Below are 20,585 nucleotides of genomic sequence, written 5' to 3' on the forward strand. Positions count from 1 at the left end.
GGCTCCTGTTCCCTACAGATGTTTCAAGCTCGGGCTAATAACTCGTCTGTTGTCAATAAATCAATTCGTGACAATGCCCGCAACAGTTTGCTGACCTCCTCAGGTAAGCCTACTAAAAAGGCTCATCTTAATATCTTATCATTGATGGCACCGACAAATGGTACCGACAACTTTCGTAGGTCGGCTAGGTACTCGTCAACCGTTTCCTTGGGGTGAAGTCGCCGGCTCGTGAACTGTTGCCATGCAACAAACGGATCTCTACCAAACGCTGTACACAGGCAGTGTTTGATTGTATCCCAGTCTGGTTCATCCCCGAGTTGCTGGTAGATTGCATAGGCCTCTCTGGTTAACCCCAGAGGAATGACTGTGGCTGGTTCTTTAATTCTGCACAGTGTACAGATCTTCTTAGCCTTTTCCACCTATTCGACGACAGATGGTCCAGTGGTAGATCAATCAAACTCAGGTATCAAGCGGAAGTCGAATCTGTCCATTTTCTGCCTTTCGAGTCATTGCACACCAAGAGCCGAAATAGGTTATAATTCAATAACTTGAGTGTTATTTCTTCCACCCGTCACACCGATAATTTCCTGGATAAGGTTGACACTGTTGTCCAAACTTCCAACTTCCAAACTTCTGTATACGTAACACACCTTTACTCAACTCCAAACGAACTTCTACTAATTCAACTTATTTCTTCGAAATCCAACTTCAAGATGAACATCCCTTTAAAAAATCAACCCTCTTTTATCTCCAACCAGGAGCATCTCATTTGCATATCGGGTGGTCACATTGCAGGCATATAAAGAGATAAGGCAGCCATTTTTTGTTTCTTTCTACTTCATTCATTTCATTCCACGACTGACCCGTTGAATTATGCACACGTGCTAGTTAGGTAAGACACACGTTTCCCTACAAACCCATAATATAAAATTTACAACTTTAAGGTAAATGAAAAAAATAACAGGATTTGATATATATATATATATATATATATATATATATATATATATATATATATATATATATATTAATTCTTTGATCTTTTCAGCTTTAAAAAATCTATGAATTTATTTTGTTTAATTTTCTTAACATGAAATATGGGGGAGGGTAGAACAGAACACCTAAAAAAATTCCTCTAATATATTTAATGAAACCTACTTTTATTATGTAGGTTTATTTCATAATGAATAAATATCGGAAATTTCATGAAAATATGACAATTATTTGATTTTTGCTAAATTTTTAAAACATGGGTGTCTACGGCTTAAAAAATGTCACTACATAGGAACGCGAAAAGAATGTAAACACGATTTTTGTCTCGCATTTTCATTATTTTTGTATGCTGTAAAATTGTTTTTTAAATATTAGCAGTTTATGTGAAGTTTCTTCTTTTGAATATTAAAAAAGTTAGGATGATAATATTAAATTAAATTACAGTTACGTCGTGTTACATACAGGGGTGGGGTAAAACTGTGGCGCACTTTGGAGGCATCTATTGTTCGTTGGATTATTTCAGCATTCCAAATTATCTCTTGCAAAAAAATGCTACTTTTTTTATGAGAGTTATCTCCCTTATACATAATTAGTCTAAAACCAGTTCATTATTTCTGTACATAAACATATCTTAATTAAACAAAACAAAACAAAAACATTTTCCAGATTTTCTTAGATGTTAACTTAAATTTTCGTATGTTCACATGGTACATAGGTGAATGCAGGATATTTTCCAAGGAAAAAATTGACTTGTTTTGTATGCCAATATGCGCTATTGCCCTACTGTCATATGTCGTTCTGTCTCCATTAAACTTAAAATATTTTGCAATAAAAAATTAAAAAAATTTGTGCATAACATTCACCGAAGAGATCAACCCTTTCGCAGTGGTGCAAGTGCATTTAATTTTTCTATCCTTTAATTTTCTGTGAACCTGTTTTCCCTTCGTCATGTTAAATTTAGATTTCCACCTTCAAATTTATCTCGTTTCAATTAACATATCTTCAAATATTTTAATTTGTTTTTTTTTACAAGGTGGTCACCACTTATCAAGGCCCGGAAGCCACTCAGGGATAAGGGTTATTGTAAGTACAACACGTTAGTGTGGAGATTTAATAAAGTGTCTACTTAAGGGGGCGGTTCATTAGGTGTATCAGAATTTTTGTAGGAATTTTTCACACCCCTAACACGAAACTGTGAATAAAATATAAAAATCTCGTAATTTCTCTGTTAAAAGTGGGTTGTTTATATTCTTTATGGATTATACTTTCAAAATAAATATTAATATTTTTTTAAAACAGTAATGAATTTTCCGAACTCAATATTTTTCAATTTTTAAAGTTTAAAAATCTATCCAAATTTTTCTATTGATTCTTTTTACGATATTTTCAGGGTCAATGTGAAATTTTATGCTCTTACCAATAAACTGAATATAATATTTTAGGCAAGCGTTTTTTTTTTAAATTCACGCCCCCTCCATTTTCAAGTGTCTATAAAAAAGTGAATAATTAATTTACTCACAAATTGGAGAGAAAAGGTCAATAAATAATTTATTCAAAGTTAAAACAAAAAAAATCGTAGTGTTTTTTAGAATTTTACCTGTAAAGTTTGAAGTTTAAAACTTTTCTTTTAAACCACGGTATTTGTTTTTTTTTTTTTTTTTTAATGGAACTTTGGTCCTTGCTCCTTTAATTGAAAAAAAGTTCAGGCTTGAATTACATTTTTCGATGAGTTATAAGCTAGGAAAGACAGGAGGTCGAATAATTCACGCTTCCCGTTTTGAAATGTCTATTAAAAAGTAAATAATTAATTTATGTACCAAAGTCTTATATATCACAAATTGAAGAGAAAAGGTCAATAAATAATATATTCAAATTTAAAACAAAAAAAGTATTGTTTTTTAGAAATTTACCTGTAAAGTCCGAAGTTTAAAACCGTTTTTTAAAAAAAAAACACGTTTTTTTTTTGTTTTGTTTTTTTAATGAAACCTTGGTCCTTGCTCCTTTAATTGAAAAAAATTAGGGCTTGAATTACATTTTTCGAGGTGTTATAAGCTTGGAAAGATGGGGTGGAATTATTCACTATTTTCACGAAATTTTTGACACACCTGGCGGTTCATCAGGAATTTGTTTACGTTGGACTTGAAGACATCCAGGTTGTAGTCAGGTGGGAAGCAGGCAGACAGAACAGGGTTCCACAGGCGTGCAGTTCTAAGAAAGAAGCTTTGTTCATGGAATCTACGTTTTGATTTAGGCATAGATAAAGAGTGGGGAAAGTTTTTGACAGTGGATTCAGCTAGACGGGTGTTTTTCGTAAAAGATTGGCGAGGCGGGACCCGAGATTGGAGTTCAGACGAGCACCTGCCATGGAAATAACGAAAACAAAGATAGGCTTGCAATGTCTCTTCTGTGAGAGAGACGCTGCAGGGAAGAGAAAAGGGCATCCCCACTAAGCCACGAAGTCTATTTTGTACTCTGTTAAGGCAGGATAGACTGTTTTTAGCAGCTCCTGCCCAGATATGGCAGCAGTATTCCATCCTTAGCCGTACTTGGCTTTAATATAAATAGAAAATTGCATCAGTAGTGAGATATCTTCTGGAGCAGAAAACCTAACAGCCAGCCATGGTTCTCCCCAGAATGTGCTACTGCTATCGCGCACAGAAATCACTTTTTCCATAGCTACCAACGTAATAGATGCACTGTAAAAGAGTAATAAAAAATGCAAGAGAGCTATATGTCCAGTCTGTTAAATCCAAGGTAGCTGATCAGCGGCTTGGTTCCTACCAGCTTTGGCAAATAACAAATAGGATCCTAAACAGAAGTGTGCGTTCTATCCCAACTATTATCAATGGACCAGAGGTCATCTCGTCAGCGTCAGACAATGCCAAACTATTTGCAAAGAACTTTGCAGCTAATTCTACCCTATGCGACGAAAGCCATCAACTCCCCATATTTCCTCCTATAACACAGAACAAGCTAGGTAACATACAAATATCCGTGCAGGAGGTCGCCAAGCTAATTAAGAACCTAGATTCCAGTAAAGCAACTGGCCCTGATGGCATCCCAATTATAGTGTTAAAAAAGGTTCAACCAGAACTTGCTCCCATACTTACGAAACTATTTAAGTGCTGCCTTAAGGAGAAGTGCTTTCCGACTCCCTGGAAGACATCATCAGTTTGCCCTGTATTTAAGAATTCAGGTGACAAGTCATCTCCCTCTCAGTACAGACCAATGTCTCCTGTGTATTATGAGTAAGTTGCTGGAATCCATATTAAATAGAGAAATAGTCAACCACCTCAGCAGAAATAACCTTCTTAGTGACACACAATATGGTTTCCGCTCTGCAAGATCTACCACAGATGTGCTGACGGCTATATCCCACAGGATTAGTGAATCTCTTGACAAAGGATTCCTTTCTAGGGCAATTGCTTCTGACATATCAAAGGCCTTTGACAAGGTATGGCATAAGGGTCTACTTCACAAGATTTCCAGCTATGGCATAACTGGAAATGTTTTCTCAGTCATTAAATAGTTTCTCTCCGATAGGCTCATAAGAGTAGTGGTAGATGGACAAAAATCGGAGGCCTGCAATATAAATGCTGGAGTCCCTCAGGGGTAAATCCTGGGCCCAACTCTCTTCCTGATCTACATCAATGACCTCCCTAAACACATACTTAAATTATTCGTTGACATCTATGCTGATGACACGACCATCTACGGCAACACATCAAAGGCTGTAAATGACAAAGTTCTCTCTGATTCTCTCTCCTCTGATCTCGAGCACGTGGTTCAGTGGGGGAAGATGTGGCTGGTTACCTTTAATGCATCCAAAACCAAACTCCTATCCTTACATCATCAACGCTCTGATCCCCATCTGGCATCAATTGTGATGGATGGCTCTTGTCTGGGTGAGGCCCCGTGTTTTGACAAGCTTCTGGGTTCGACCTTTACTCCTGATTTGAAATGGAACACGTACATCAAGTCTGTTGCCAAGGTCGCTGGAAAGATGGTGGAATCCTTCTACCGCTCCAGCAGATATCTCACTACTGATGCAATTCTCTATCTATATAAAAGCCAAGTATGTCCAATGATGGAATACTGTTGCCATATCTGGGCAGGAGCTGCTAAAAACAGCCTATCCTGCCTTGACAGAGTACAAAATAGACTTTGTGGCTTAGTGGGGGATGCTCTTTTCTCTACCCTGCAGCCTATCTCCCACAGAAGAGACGTTGCGAGCCTATCCCCTACTCTATATCTGTGCCTAAATCAAAACGCGGATTCCATGAACAAAGCTTCTTTCTTAGAACTGCACGCCTGTGGAACTCTATTCCGTCTGCCTGCTTCCCACCGGACTACAACTTGGATGTATTCAAGTCCAACGTTAACAAATTCCTAATGAACCGCCCCCTTAAGTAAACACTTCATCAAATCTCCACACTAACGTAATGTACTTGCAATAATCCTTATCCCTGAGTGGCTTCCGGGCCTTGATAAGTGGTGATCACTGTGTAAAAAAAAAAAAAAAGGGCGACTGATTTTTGTCCATCAACCACTACTCTTATGAGCCTATCAGAGAGAAATGATTTAATGATAGAGAGAATATTTCCAGTGATACCGTAGCTGGAAATCTTGTGAAGAAGGCCTTTATGCCATACCTTGTTGAAGGTCTTTGATATGTCAAGAGCAATTGTTCTAGAAGGAAGCCTTTGTCAAGAGATTCACTAATCCTATGAGTTATAACCGTTAGTACATCTGCAGAATGGAAACCATATTGCGTGTCACTAAGAAGGTTATTTCTGCTGAGGTGGTTGACTATTTCTCTATTTAATACGGATTCCAGCAACTTACTCATAACACACAGGAGACTTATTGGTCGGTACTGAGAGGGAGATGACTTATAACCTGAGTTCTTAAATACAGGGCATACTGACGAGGTTTTCCAGGGTATTGGAAAGCACTTCTCCTTAAGGCAACGATTAAACAATTTCGTAAGTATGTGAGCAAGTTCTGGTTGAAGCTTTTTTAACACTATAATTGGGATGCCGTCAGGGCCAGTTGCTTTACTAGAATCAAGGTTCTTGATTAGCTTGGCGACCTCCTGCACGGATATTTGTATGTTACCTAGTGTGTTCTGTGTTATAGGAGGAAATATGGGGAGTTGATGGCCTTCGTCGCATAGGGTAGAATTAGCTGCAAAGTTCTTGGCAAATAGTTTGGCCTTGTCTGAAGCTGAGGAGATGACCTCTAGTCCGTTGATAATGGTTGGGATAGAATGCACACTTCTGTTCAGGGTCCTATTTGTTATTTGCCAAAACTGATGGGAACCAAGCCGCTGATCAGCTACTTTGGATTTAACAGACTGGGCATATAGCTCTCTTGCATTTTTTATTACTCTTTTACAGTGGGTGCTGGCAGTCCTGAAAGCACCTTTAGTCTCAGTGCATCTATTACGTTGGTAGCTATGGAGAAAGTGATTTCTGTGCGCGATGGCAGCAGCACATTCTGGGGAGAACCATGGCTGCCTGGCTGGTAGGTTTTTGTTGGAATTTTTTAGATGGTATGAATCATCTATGCCTACAATTAACCATTCGGCCAGGTCTGATACTATAAAGGACACATCCTTTTTAAACATGGCATGCAGAGGTAAATCAGATATAAATGTACGGAAGTTATCCCAGTCAGACATGGAGTATCAGTATACAGTACGGTGGAGGGGTACATCTGGGGACTTATTACATTTCATTTTTATCTTAACTGATACAATGAAGTGGTCGGAGCATCCTAGAGGAGAAAGAACAGAACATGAACATAGCTCAGGGGAAGTTGAGAGAAAAAGGTCGAGGAGGCTTGCATATTGACCTGTATTATTGGGCACATGGGTAGTCTCATGAACAATCTGAGTGAGGTTATAAGCAATGGCAAAATAGTGACAGAACCTCCCCTCATCGTCCGTCTTATTTTAATGGGTCAGCCATTCCACGTTATGAACATTGAAGTCACCACAGATGTGGATGTTAGCCGAGGGATGTGCAGACAGGATGTGGTCTATTTTCTCAGATATGCTCTTAAAGATAGTAACTCTACTGTTGTGGGGCCTATAGAGGGCAAATATAAATGCAGTGGTGTAAGCAAGTGCAACCCGGGAGCACATATAAGTTAAATTAAGATCTTCTCTAGAGATATCCCTGCGACATGGGAAGCCATCTTTTATGTAGGCACATATTCCATGCCCATGGCGATCTTGGGGGTCAGATTTAGATGTTAAGTTAGAGTATCCGTTAATTATGAACTTATCCATGCAAGTGGTAGGCCCTATTCCAGTTTCACATAGAAAGAATATGTCCGATGTCGTCTCCTGTAATTGGGTTTCAACCTCTGGAAGGTTGGAACGTAGACCCCTGATGTTGGAGAAGGATACATGGTAGTAGGGGTCTACATTGGAAGATGGGGTTCTAGGTTTATTCGAGTTTTTTTTCTGGAGATGTTTCATGTTGAGGTTTTGGGATTTGTGGAACAGGTTTGCATACTTGGTTAGAGCAGTACGGAGAGGGGAAATAAGAGAGAAAAAGACAGAAATTTCTTTTTTTTTTTTTTGTAGCACATGAAAAGGTAAAGCCGTAACAATGTACCTATGTTTCTTTTGCTATACTGTCTTTTCATCGATGGGATTAATCATCTATTTATATTTTTTTTTATTAATGTGTAGTACCTGTGTTTCTTTTGCTATAATATATTTTTATAGATGGGATTAATGATCTATTTATATTTATTTATTTATTTATTAATGTGTAGTACCTGTGTTTCTTTTGCTATACTGTCTTTTTATAGATGGTATTAATCATCTATTTATATATTTTATTAATGTGTAGTACCTATGTTTCTTTTGCTATACTGTCTTTTCATCGATGGGATTAATCATATTTTTTTTATTAATGTGTAGTACCTGTGTTTCTTTTGCTATAATATATTTTTATAGATGGGATTAATCATCTATTTATATTTATTTATTTATGTGTAGTACCTGTGTTTCCTTTGCTATAATGTATTTTTATAGATGGTATTAATCATCTATTTATATTTTTTTATTAATGTGTAGTACCTGAGTTTGTTTTGCTATAATGTCTTTTTATCGAGATGTTATATCGCAAGATCCCCACACAGTTACATAAACGAAGCACGGAACGAGGAGGGACTATGGAACAACAATGGCGGCGCCGGCGCGGATACAAATGTTGTTTGTCGGCAAAATGTTCAGAGCCGTATTAAATACACATCGAGGTGTCAAAACACATCCACTCCCACACCCATATCAACAGCATAACCCGCAAATCATCTGGGCGGGAAACACATTAACGGCATCAACTAAATTAGGAGTGAAAATATTAATAATACACCTGACAACCCCTCTCACATGTACTTCAAACATAAGTATTTAGGTCACGGAATACGGTCGCGACGTGATTCCTACATAAACTGATTCGCAATGTTTACAGCTTTGATTGGATATATACAATTGAATATACCTCCAAATAAGCGAGTCCCCGGTGTGTGGTTAATTACAAAAAACTAACACAAATAAAAAATACAACGGCCATTTTGACTCTGGAGCCGCTATGCTTCCTACTACGCCCGCACTCGCTGTATAAATAAGCCGACCGTCAGAGAAAAAAGTCAGTTACCAGCAGATTGCCGACCAGAGCGGATCGCCTCGCTAACGGTATCAGCAGCAGCCACGCCAGTTCTCTTCAACTTTTTCCAGCAACAGCAGCCACAGCCGTTCCACTCAGCTCCTTCCAGCAGCTGCAGCAGCCACAGCTGACCCCCTGAACTCTTTGCAGCACCGTTCCCCTCAACTGTTTCCAGCAGCAGCAGCGGCAGCTCCCCTCTCGGCGACAGCAGTTGATTTAAAAGTGCCTAGTCACCTATCACTGTTTGTTCCCTTGAGGAATACCACCAGCGAACCCCAACTTGTCCCATCGACTCCTTAGTGGCAACAGCGGTGGCGATACTCCTCCTATTCCAGTCCGGGTCATTATCACTAGACCGTACCAGCATCTAGGCCCCTGTACCTATCAGATCCTGATCAAGCCCAGACTCCAACCTCTCTAACAACTGGATCCCTATTCCGGCCTTCCTAACGCCTAGCTGACCGTATATACCTATTCACCTTGACCCTCAATAAAGGTTTAAACTGAATTACTTTGTTTGTTCTCCTTGCTTCCATACGCTCGTGTTATTATATAACAGATAGAATTAATAATCTATTTTTTGGCCTGTTTAAGCACCATATTTTTTCTAATATGCCGAAAATACAAATAAAAAATAACCATTTTTTCCTATAAAAAATGTCTGAAACAGTTTTTTTTTGTTTTTTGTTTTTTTTTACAAAATAGAACATGAAAAACAAAATGTCGAAAACACTTTTTTATAATACAAATAAAAAATAATTAAAATGACTTCTTTTCCTCCAAAGAATGTTTAAAGAAGTTATTTTTTTATAATGAAACATTTTTGGAATTAAAAAAAATACTTGATTGATTTATCTTGTATATTTTCATCTAAGTTTTTCATGTTCGCTTATTAAAGTCTGTTTTCAGACGAAAAAAAAATTTTATTAAAGTTAATTCATTATTTTTCATTTGTATTATAAAAAAGTGCTTTTCATGTTCGCTTAATAAAGTCTGTTTAACGACGAAAAAAAACTAGTATTTTCGAAAATTTCTTTAATAAAAGAATTCAATTTATTTATTAAATAAGTTAATTTATTATGTATTATTTGTATTATAAAAAAACGTGCTTTCAACATTTAAATAAAAAAACTAAAAAATAGTCGATGGTCTGCCCTTGTGGACCCCATATTTCCGCCAGGTGTCGTTACTGTTGTTATCTCTCAAACAAGATGTCGTGAAGGAAATCTTCGATATAACGTACGATAATATTTGATTTTCTTATGTGATAAATAGGACAGGAGAACTGAGTGAGCTTAAAGTAAGCTTTATTTCACTAAGAACAACACGGAGAAGCTAGTCCACGTGTTCTACATTTCATACATAGGATAAAAACTAAAGGGAAATAATTCGCTTCCAGTAAGGGAACTAATTCGCTTCCAGTAAGGGAAGTAATTCGCTTCCGGAAGGCATAGAAGAGAGTTCTTCTTTTGTCAGCACATTCTCCGTCACTCAGAGGAATCCGAGGCCATATGATGATCTTAGGATGTAGAGTTACCAGGAACTGCAGGAGCGGGTTTCTGTTTAAGCTGCAAAGCAAAAGAGAAAAGAAAAGTTCAAAGCAGATAGTTTTCAGCTAAATATTGGGCGCTTCGACGAACTCTAGTATAGCGTCGAAGATTCGGCACCTCATTGTCTTCCGATGATCTCCTCTGTGGATCGTCTGATTAGGGGAGAAGTAGGAACCGAATTCTCAAGGGGAGAGTTTTCATGCACTCGTGGCAGGGGGTCTGAATCGGGCTGCTGAGGTACGTCCTGTAGCTGTTGGTTCTCCGGTACGGGATCTATTTCTGCCTCTAGAATGCTCGATCTATCACCCAATGGAGATAAGTGGCGTAGGGACACTGTCGTCTCCCGTCCGTTATTGAAACGGATATGAGCATAGCTAGGATTGACTTCAAGTAGGTCTACAGGCTCGACTAGGGGCTCGTATTTGCTCACGCGTACATGTCGCTTTAAGAGAACAGATTTAGCATTTGTTAGCCAGGTGGGTATAGAATTCCCAGTGGCTGATTTCCTTTGGAAATTAAAGAGACGTTCGTGAGGAGTGCTGTTCATAGAGGTGGAAAGCAATGAGCGGATGCTGTGGAGGGCTACATCTAGCACACTTTCCCAATTTGTAACATGGAGATTTCTTGAGCGTAGAGCTAGACTCACTGTTTGCCAGATAATACCGTTATATCTTTCCACTTGTCCATTACCTAGAGGATTGAAGGCAGTTGTTCTGCTAGTAGCAATGCCATGAGAAAGTAAGAATTCTCTTAGTTCGTCTGACATGAAGGCTGTTCCACGATTAGAATGTACAAAGGAAGGATTTCCAAACATGGAGAATAAGCTAATTAGGTGTTTTCGGACAGTAGCTGCTGAGATGTCGGCACAGGGGAAAGCGAAGGGGAAACGAGAGTATTCGTCAACCACTGTCAGAAGGTACCGGTTGCGAGAATTTGAGGGTAACGGCCCCTTGAAGTCCACGCTTATTCTTTCGAATGGTTTACTTGCTTTAATGAGAATCTGAGGTGCCAACTTAAAGAACCTAGGTTTTACTTCAGAACATACCCAGCAAGTCTTCAAAACAGCTCTCACCTCCTCCACAGAGGCAATATCATAGCTAAAACAGGCAAGTTCTAACTTCCATCTTGTTATCTTTTCATTTTTTATTTTGCTCTTTCCTTGAGGGTCGAACATAAAAGAGACAGACTTTTGGTCAGTGGTTAGCTTAAAATGCTTCCCGAGCAGTAAATGTCGCCATTTTCGGATCACCTCCACAATTGCATAGGCCTCCTTTTCCACTGAGGAGTGCTTTTGCTCGGCGGAGGTTAATGTTCTGGAAAAGAAGGCCACTAGCCGAGAGTTCTGGGTCAGAGAGGCAGCGATGGCATGTTCCGAGGCATCAGTTTCAACCTCAAGGGGAAGAGAGGAGTCTATGGCTAATGGAGAGGTTTTAGCAATATCTTTCTTTAGGTCCCTAAAGGCGTCGGTTTGTTCCTTAGAGAGGGGAAAGTTGGTAATCTTAGTTAGGGGATGTAGTTTCTCAGAGAAGTTAAATATCCACTTTGAATATTGGGAGAACATTCCCATAGCTCGTCGAAGAGAAGGAGAATCCTGAGGGACAGGCAAGTCCATCAACCCTTTAAGCCTGTCAGTGTCTGGTTTTACCGAACCTTTGCTTATTGTATCGCTGAGCAAGTCTACTGAAACAAGAGAGTAGTGACACTTGCTTTCATTCAGTGTCAGTCCATATTTCTCTACAGCCTTCATAAAACATTTTAAATCAGCATCATGATCTGCCTGATTTTCTCCACAAACTGTAACATTGTCGATGTAGGCGAAGGTTCCTCTGAGGTCTTCTCGTTTGATGATATTGTCGATTACTCGTTGGAAGCTAGCTACTCCATTGGTTACTCCAAACGGAATTTGCCGAAACTGGTACAGGGATCCAGAAGCTTCGAAGGCTGTGTATTTTCGTTCTTCCGGCTTGATTGCAACTTGATGATAAGCACTAATTAGATCAAGAGTGCTAAACACTTGATAAGTGGCAATCTCATTTACCATGTGCTCCATTCGAGGAAGAGGATAGGCATCTAGGAGAGTGAAACGGTTTATCGTTTGAGAGTAATCCACAACAAGTCTCTTCTTGTGATTCTCAGGAGTCACTATGAGCATTTGGGCTCGCCATGGAGATTGAGAGGGCTCTATAATACCTTTCTTTAGCATGCGGGTTATTTCCGATTTAATAAATTTGGCATCTGGTAGGGTATGTCTCCTGGATTTAACGGCAATTGGGCGACAGTCTGGGGTTAAGTTTGTAAAGAGAGACGGGTAAGGGACATTTTTAATGGCGGTAAGCCCACAAACAGTGAGAGGGGGGAGGGGTCTTCCGAAAGATATTTCTACCGACGAGTGTTGGTTCAGAAATGTATGTCCGAGAATTACATCACTGCCCAGGTTGGCCATAATCGATAACTTGACATTATCGTACTCCCTTCCATTCAGACCCAGAGATACAACACAATGACCGAGAGTAGAGGACGAATGAGAACTGCTAGCCATCAAAATCTTCTCGGAACTTGGCAGGACTGTTAACCCGAGTACCTTAACTTTGTCAGGATGGATAAAATTTTCTGAGCTCCCAGTATCGATCAGTATCCTTGGGTTCACCTTTGATTTTTCCCCATAAGGACGAACGAGAGAGACTCTCCGAAAAGTTACTCTCCGAAAAGTTAAGAGAAGGAACTGATGAAGCAAGAAGAGACTCACCATAGTTTATAGCAGCAGCAGTAGCAGCCGTTGGCGATCTGCAGACACGAGCGAAATGCCCTTTCTTCTTACAGTTTTTGCAAAAAGAATTTCTGGCGGTGCACCTCGCCCGGTCATGCTTTGGGTTTCCACAGAAGAAGCATTTCTGTCCTGAGAGTGACGCTACTGTGGATTGCTCCTCGCATCTAGACTGGTTGTCGTCTTCTTCCGTTCCGACTGCAGATATCAACGCAGTCAAGGAGTCCGACTGAGCGTACGATGACAACTGTTTTTGAGCTGTCTCGAGCATGAGAGCCTGGTCGAACGCAGTATGCAGGTCGAGTTTCTTGTTCTACAGGAGCCTCTGTCTGATGTGGGATGACTCGATTCCGTTTATGAATGCATCCCTGATGTATTCATCCCTCGCTTGTATCGCCGACACAGCCTGAAAGTCACAATCCTTAGCAAGTTCTTTTAAGGACTGTAAATACTGGTCCACGCTTTCGCTTCTTTGTTAACGACGAGTTGCCAGTTAATGGCGACAGAAGATGCTGTTTTTAGGTTGAACAAAAACCTCTTCTAGGGTGTTCATAGGTGTCTGGTAGTCATTAACGTCAGAAATGTGTTTATAAATCGCTGGAGACACCAGGTTGATTAATAAATTGAGTTTTAACTCGTCTGTCAGTTGCGGACCACTAACCGCCTCGATAAATATAACAAACGACCTCTTCCAGTGTCACCATATATCGGCTGCGTCCGCCTTTGTGGGTTCCAAATCAAGGCGTTCGGGTTTCAGGTACTTCTCCATAGTTATTTAGTGAAATAAATTGTGATAAATAGGACAGGAGAACTGAGTGAGCTTAAAGTAAGCTTTATTTCACTAAGAACAACGCGGAGAAGCAAGTCCACGTGTTCTACATTTCATACATAGGATAAAAACTAAAGGGAAATAATTCGCTTCCGGTAAGGGAAGTAATTCGCTTCCGGAAGGCATAGAAGAGAGTTCTTCTTTTGTCAGCACATCTTAAATAAAAAACAAACTACTTGATCGATTTACGTGATTTTGGGGAATATAACATCTTCATGCAGTGACAAGTACGTACATTATAAAGATTTTTTCCAGATATTTCTGTTAAAAAAGTTTTTTTTTACCCGTTTATGGACAAGCACGAAAATGTTTTTAAACGACATGCCCAACAGAGTAACAAATTTCGAATTTGATTGATTTCAAGCTACATTCGTCGACATTGGCTGCGTGAAAATTCTGAATGCCATCTGTTATTATTATTTTCTTTTTTTTCCATATTATAAAAAGTGGTGCTTATTCAGATTGGCACTTGTGATTACAATTAAAAGTAAAGGAAATACAGAAAAGTATGTACGTATTCGTTACAAAACGAAGATATCATATTCCAAAAATTACGTTAATTGAACACGTAGTTTTATTTAAAACTAAAAATCCAAACTTACAATTTTTAGCAAAAACTTACAGTAAATTTTCAGATTAGGCCTACCTCCACAATTTTCCTTTAAATGACAACTTCTATAGGTTTTCGACTATGCTGAGTACGAAAATCGCATTGAAATCTTGCAGAAATAAGTAGTTATCGAGATATATAAAGTTGTATTGTGCATTGTATTCTTTGGCGGCCATCTTTTTTACGCGCATGCAGTGTGTCAGTCATAGATGAGTAGATTTGTTTATGGCGCGCGTGCACGCGCGTAAAAAGATGGCCACCAAAGAATACAATGCATAATACAACTTTTTATATCTCGATAACAACTTATTTCTGCAAAATTTCAATGCAATTTTCGTATTCAGCATAGTCGAAAGCCTATATTTTATATTGTCATTTAAAAGAAAATTGTGGAGGTGGACCTAATCTAAAAAAATACCAAAATTACTACTAATTGCATTGAACATAAAGTTCATTTTTTTTTTTAGTTCGACACTTCGATTTCAGTTGTATCCCCTTTTTTATTTCACCGTATTTAATCATGGCCGACGAAAACACTACGACTCGCTTAGTCGTAAAATTTGGTTTGCTTGAATGAAAAAAACAAACAAAACTACTTGATCAAATTAAGTGATTTTTGGAATATTTAATCTTCATTCCGTGACTGGTACGTACATCATACAGACTTTTCTGTATTTTCATAAGGTAGAGTTTCTCCCCAGTTTTGGAGAGTTACTTTAGGGTGTTTTGTAATGGGGAAAAATATTTCAGAGAAATATTTTCAGTGAAAAATGTTTGCAGGTTTTATAATCAAATGTGAGGAAAACGAGAAACACGTTATACTGCAAAAAAAAAAAAAAATCAAAATAATGGTTTTAGACGGAATATATATTCACAAAATAAATATTTTATATATGTTGAAAATAGAAGTTTATGTTACGTTCATGGGTTAGTATCAGAATGCGGACGACATAAAGCTAAGTGAAACAGCAACATTATTGGGTGGCCATCTTACATTAACTAATCTTCCTCTTTTGTAGAAAAGTTATCTAGGAAAGGAAGATGACAGGGGAGAGCAGTGGTGGGGGTTTGGTTACACGCAACAGTTTACAACAATAGGAAAAACCTATAATGTTCGTGAATATTTTTTAGAGTTATTGTAAAAGTTAGGGGAATTCATTGAAGAAGTTTGAATCGATTAATTAAGAGCCTTGCTTTACAGGGGTCAGGAAAATCGTATCCAAAACCTCGCTGCTCATTTATATAAATTATAATTCACTGAAAGTTATTTGTAAGAGTCAATGTTCATTTGTTTTTGTATTAGAAAAGAAATTCAGTGATAAAGATTGGAAATATTTCTATGAATTGGAAGATGACAATAATGCAATGAATTGTGTGTGTCTGTGTGTTTGTTAATGTTTGTGTGTGAATGAAGAGATGTTGCAGAGATAGCATCTAACAAAGGGACGCTCAGTGACATTGATCCATAGACTCGGGTCAACTGGGGTCCACTGGTTTATTGAAGAAAAATCTGTCTTTTAAAAGGATTTAGGTTGCTCTCAGAAAGATCATTACAAATAAATTCAGAAAGTTCTCTGATTGGTCCAAAATAAAATTATTTGTTTTCATTAATTCAGGCCTGCATGAATTCGGTGTGCAAAAACGAGTTTGCACATTTTTATTTTGGACATTGAACTATAATTTCTTTTAATTGCCGTCATAAGTGCCAATTTGAATAAGCACCTAGAAATATATTTTATTTTTACTTTTGAAATATTCTAAAAATAAACAAACGAACAAAGTACATTTTAAAAGTAAAGTACACAAAAAAGTTCAAATTTGAAATTTTATAATAAAATATATTTATAAAACGAGTGAAACATATACACTGAATCTTTTTTTTTTACTTCAAGATATTTTGTCAACTAGAACAATCATAATGAAGCAAAAAAAATATCGTAACAGCAATAAAAAAAAATACCTAATTCCGTTTGACTACAATACTTAATTTCATTTTAATATTTTAAAAAAAAAAGGAAAAGAAACTGTAATTTTATTAATTTTCTTCCTTTGAAGATTGTAATGTTGGGTATGGGGCAGCCAAACCAGCTGCCAGCATTGCCTTGCTTTTCATTGAAACCAATCGAGAGCTATTGTAAGTATCCTTGCTGTTCCTTTAAATGCAATTGTCTGGATCTCTTTTGTGCTTGGTTCACCAGGACTTCAGGTTCTTCTTCATAAGCCCTGTGGCACCTAACATAACTGGTATGATTGATATCTCCTTAAGATTCTAGTTTCTTTTCATATCATACATGAGACCTTGGTATTTGGTCTGTTTCTCTCTTTCAGATATGTACAGACCACCATCATTAGAGACACTCACTTCAATCAAGGTTGCCACTCTTTCTGACTTATTCCATATAACTATGCCAGGTTTCACAGCAGCATTTTCAAGGTGGGTGGCTATAGAGATTACATGGTCATAATGTATGGTATATAAGTCATTTCCAATTGTTCTTTCAGGTTGATGTTCCCAGGACTTGCTGCTACATTGGATGTTTAATTTTTTACAGATGGTCCAGTGGAGGTACTTATACTCCATCCATTAATAGTCTTCAGATTATTCATGATGAAATAAGCTTAATAATAATTAATAAAAACAGAAGGAATAATTCAAAATCTTCACCGGTTAGCTGGCAGACTGAAAGCAAATATTAAAGAACGTAGTTTGAAGATAACCTTGTGTATTTTTTTGCTGGAGTAAAACTCCAATGGTCTGGTCTCCAGAAACAAACAAAAAAATAAGAGAGAATGACAGAACCTGAATATATAGGTTTGTAACCACTTTCTATCTTCCTCCTTCAACTTCTGATCATAGATACCATTTGCTTATCTTTGCTCATGTTGGCTTTAATATTCTCAGAAGGCTGAGCTCACAATACATAAGTATCACTCCTACTTACCCTCTTTAATTTTTACATACGCCCATCAAAAACAGTAACAAAAAAAAATAAGTCAGGAGAAAAAAGACAGTTATTAAATGTGTAGTTGCAGTTATTAAATGTGTAGAAATAAACAGACATAATGTCCCATCTACAGTGCACATGGAACAGAGTATCCTCTTTTGTCCCTTACAAACACTCTACCACTGATTGCAGTTTTATGTAGATAGTAGGCTCAGTCTATCCCTTCAGCTTTCTGGAGGGCACATTCAGGGGCAATACCATTTCTTTCATCTTTGGTGTGTCGCATCAATGCAGACACATTGTTGTGCTTCAGGAACATTTTGAGAGTGACAGCAGTAGTATGACTATTTGCAGATACCTGGTACATCAGAAGTTGATTGTTTAATGATCTCTGAATATCAATGATAAGTGTGAAGAGAATAAAGTAGTCCAATTTAACTCTGCCAGGAATCTAGTAGAGGCAGATGTTTATTGTTTTATTGTAACGTTCCCAAGTTCCCTCATATCATAGCAAATCAAGGGGATCATATTTAGTTTCATGCGAAATGATCCAAATTAACTTTGGTTAACTTTGTAGGAGAAAGAGACAACTAAAGAATCTCATATTTCCAATAAAACTTTTGGCATCGTCATTGAAGATACTTCTGGAACTCTGTATTGATTGGTGAAGTGTGCAAGAGCTTGACAAAAGGACAGCACACTATATGGACAGCTTGTTTGGGCAAGTGAAAGTAAGTACATTTTTCTGTTCAAGCTTCCATCTTTTACCAGACATGTATGTTGGTAAAGTACTTTGAAATCTGTACGATGTATCAGTAGACTACACACAGAATTTTGTCACAAAGTTCTGGAGTGGTACCTCTTTCATCTTGTACAAGATACTAAGACTTTGTTTACTGCCTGACTTCCCTGTGAGACCAAGTGGTCACTCTACCTCAAATCAGCCAAGGTTGATCTAGTTCCCAAATGGGAACATCCTGCATGTAAAATTATATTTGGTAATTGAGTGGTGTTTTCCTATCAAAATAGGATACTTTATTTTGTAGGTAAGATGCAAAGATCCATCAATTCTTCCTCTTTTAATTGGGTGAATCCATTTGTATCCAGGAAATGATCTGAAACACGAACCCACATAGGTTCCTGATTTCCTTCAGATACTTAGTATCTGTTGGAAATTCTTGTTTTTGGAATGTCTTCACAACTGCCTTGGAATGGTTGTAAATTCCTCATCCTAACTTAAAGGCTATGAACTTGAACACCATTGAGATGATCTGCAGCAGATGAGAGAAGGTTTAGAACTTGTGGATTATTATGATGGAAGTGTACTCTTGATTCAAGATCAGTGAACAATTCATTGAAGTATGAACCATTTTTTTTTCTTTTTTTTTTAAATTACATTTTTACCCCAAACAAGGCACATTGCCACTTTGGTGTAGGGGGCTAGTATTAGGGGTAACATCTACTGGGGTACTATGTAGGGATTTGGGCAGCAAGATGTGTGTTCACATTACACTTGAACTTCTGCACGTCAGTACAATTGGGGAAGCAGAGACCTGGAATGGAATTCCAAAGTCCAGCGGTTCTGGGGGAGAAACTACTGGAGTAGAAAGATCTTTTACATCTAGGGATCTCTACTGTGTGGGGGTGAGATTTAGCTGTCTGTCGGGTTTGTCGAGGGTGTTTACTTTGTGGGGACACAAGTGCTTGCAGTTCGTCAGAGCATTCTCCATTAAAATACTTGTAGAATCGGCAGAGGGATGCAACATTTCGTCGATGGGACAGAGGCTGAAGCTTAGATGCCAGTTCAGAGCCTATCAGATTGGCGACTGTCTTTTGAACCTTGTCTAGGAGCGAGAGACTAGTAGCAGATGCACCAGCCCAAATATGACAGCAATACTCCATACATGGGCGAATGGTTGCCTTATAGAGATACAGGATATTTTCGGGTGTGAGTAATTTTCTAGCATGGTGGAGAGAGCCTACCTTCTTTGCAGTGGCCCTGGCAATGTTTTCAATGTAATTGTTCCAACTCATGTTTGCTGTGAACGTTAGGCCAAGGAGTTTGAAAGATGTACTCTCAGATAAAGTGTTGTTGGCCATTGCTATTGGTGGTAGAGAGGGTTTCTTGCAATTATTGAAGGAAACTAGTTTAGTCTTGGCAGCATTGAATGTGACCATCCATTTTTGTCCCCATTCCACTACAGATTGGAGGTCATCCTCTAGTGTTTCTGCCAATTCTTTAGATATGTGTTCATTTGTTTTCCTGTCATGTCTGTTATAGAGTGTGGTGTCATCAGCATATATACCCATCTCAGAGCCAATTTTGTCGGGGAGGTTATTTATGAATATCAGGAACAACAGAGGTCCAAGAATAGACCCTTGGGGCACTCCCGCATTTATATCATATTGTTTAGATGTACAACCGTCGAGGACAACCTGGATTTTTCTCTTATCTAAGAAGGATTTAATTATGTTAAGTATTCTACCAGTGATACTGTATGATCTAATTTTCCTGAGGAGACCCTCATGCCATACCCTGTCCTTGTTTAGACAGGATAATTCTTGTGTGGATCACTAAATGAATTCCTTCACATAGCTAAGAAGGACCAATGCACCAAAATTTTAAGTTGGATAGAAACTTCCTTAACGTCAATCTTGTGATAATATCACCTAGATTTTTTGTTGTGGACATATACTTAAAAAGAGATCTTAGATGCATGATGTCCTTCAATCTCTTCTTAGTAATACTATGATTTGGGATAACAGCAAAGACAACACCACCTGGGTGTCAGTGGCCACACATAAATTGGTTGGGACAAACTGCTTACAATTGTTCAGAATGGTTGGCAGGCATTTTGGGGCAAGATAAACTACCATTAACATGTGCAGAGTTTTTCCTGTAAACTGCCATTAACACATGCAGAGTTTTTCCTTCATTGGTGCAACCTTTGCTTTAACAAACAGCAAGCAAAATTATTGGTTTTGTACAATGCAAGCAGCAAACCAATATGCTTCCTTAGAAAAGTTATAAAATAGGTGCATGTCACTGGATTGTCCCCCAGAAAGGCCTGTCAATTAAAATGGAGATCACTTAACTCTGATAGGCCTTAAGAAGTTCCCTTCAGCCACTCAAAGTCTGAGGAGGGAGAGGATCGTACCACCAAAAATCAATATTCCACATAGTCCTAATAAGAACACAACTGTGGGCC

General features: G+C 38.2%; 1 protein-coding gene across 1 annotated transcript in view; it reads left to right on the forward strand.

Moving 5' to 3' along the window:
* The window catches only part of LOC145293381 (uncharacterized), a 163,139-nt gene that overhangs the window by 135,611 nt on the left and 6,943 nt on the right, over positions 1 to 20,585 (forward strand). The window contains exon 3 of the mRNA XM_080140014.1: positions 16,760 to 16,865. Within this exon, the coding sequence (XP_079996140.1) occupies positions 16,760 to 16,865 (106 nt within the window). The remainder of the gene's footprint in view (positions 1 to 16,759; positions 16,866 to 20,585) is intronic.

This window comes from Euprymna scolopes, chromosome 14 (assembly GCF_053919585.1).
Source record: "Euprymna scolopes isolate OS-2025 chromosome 14, ASM5391958v1, whole genome shotgun sequence".
Classification (NCBI taxonomy): Eukaryota; Metazoa; Mollusca; class Cephalopoda; order Sepiida; family Sepiolidae; genus Euprymna; species Euprymna scolopes.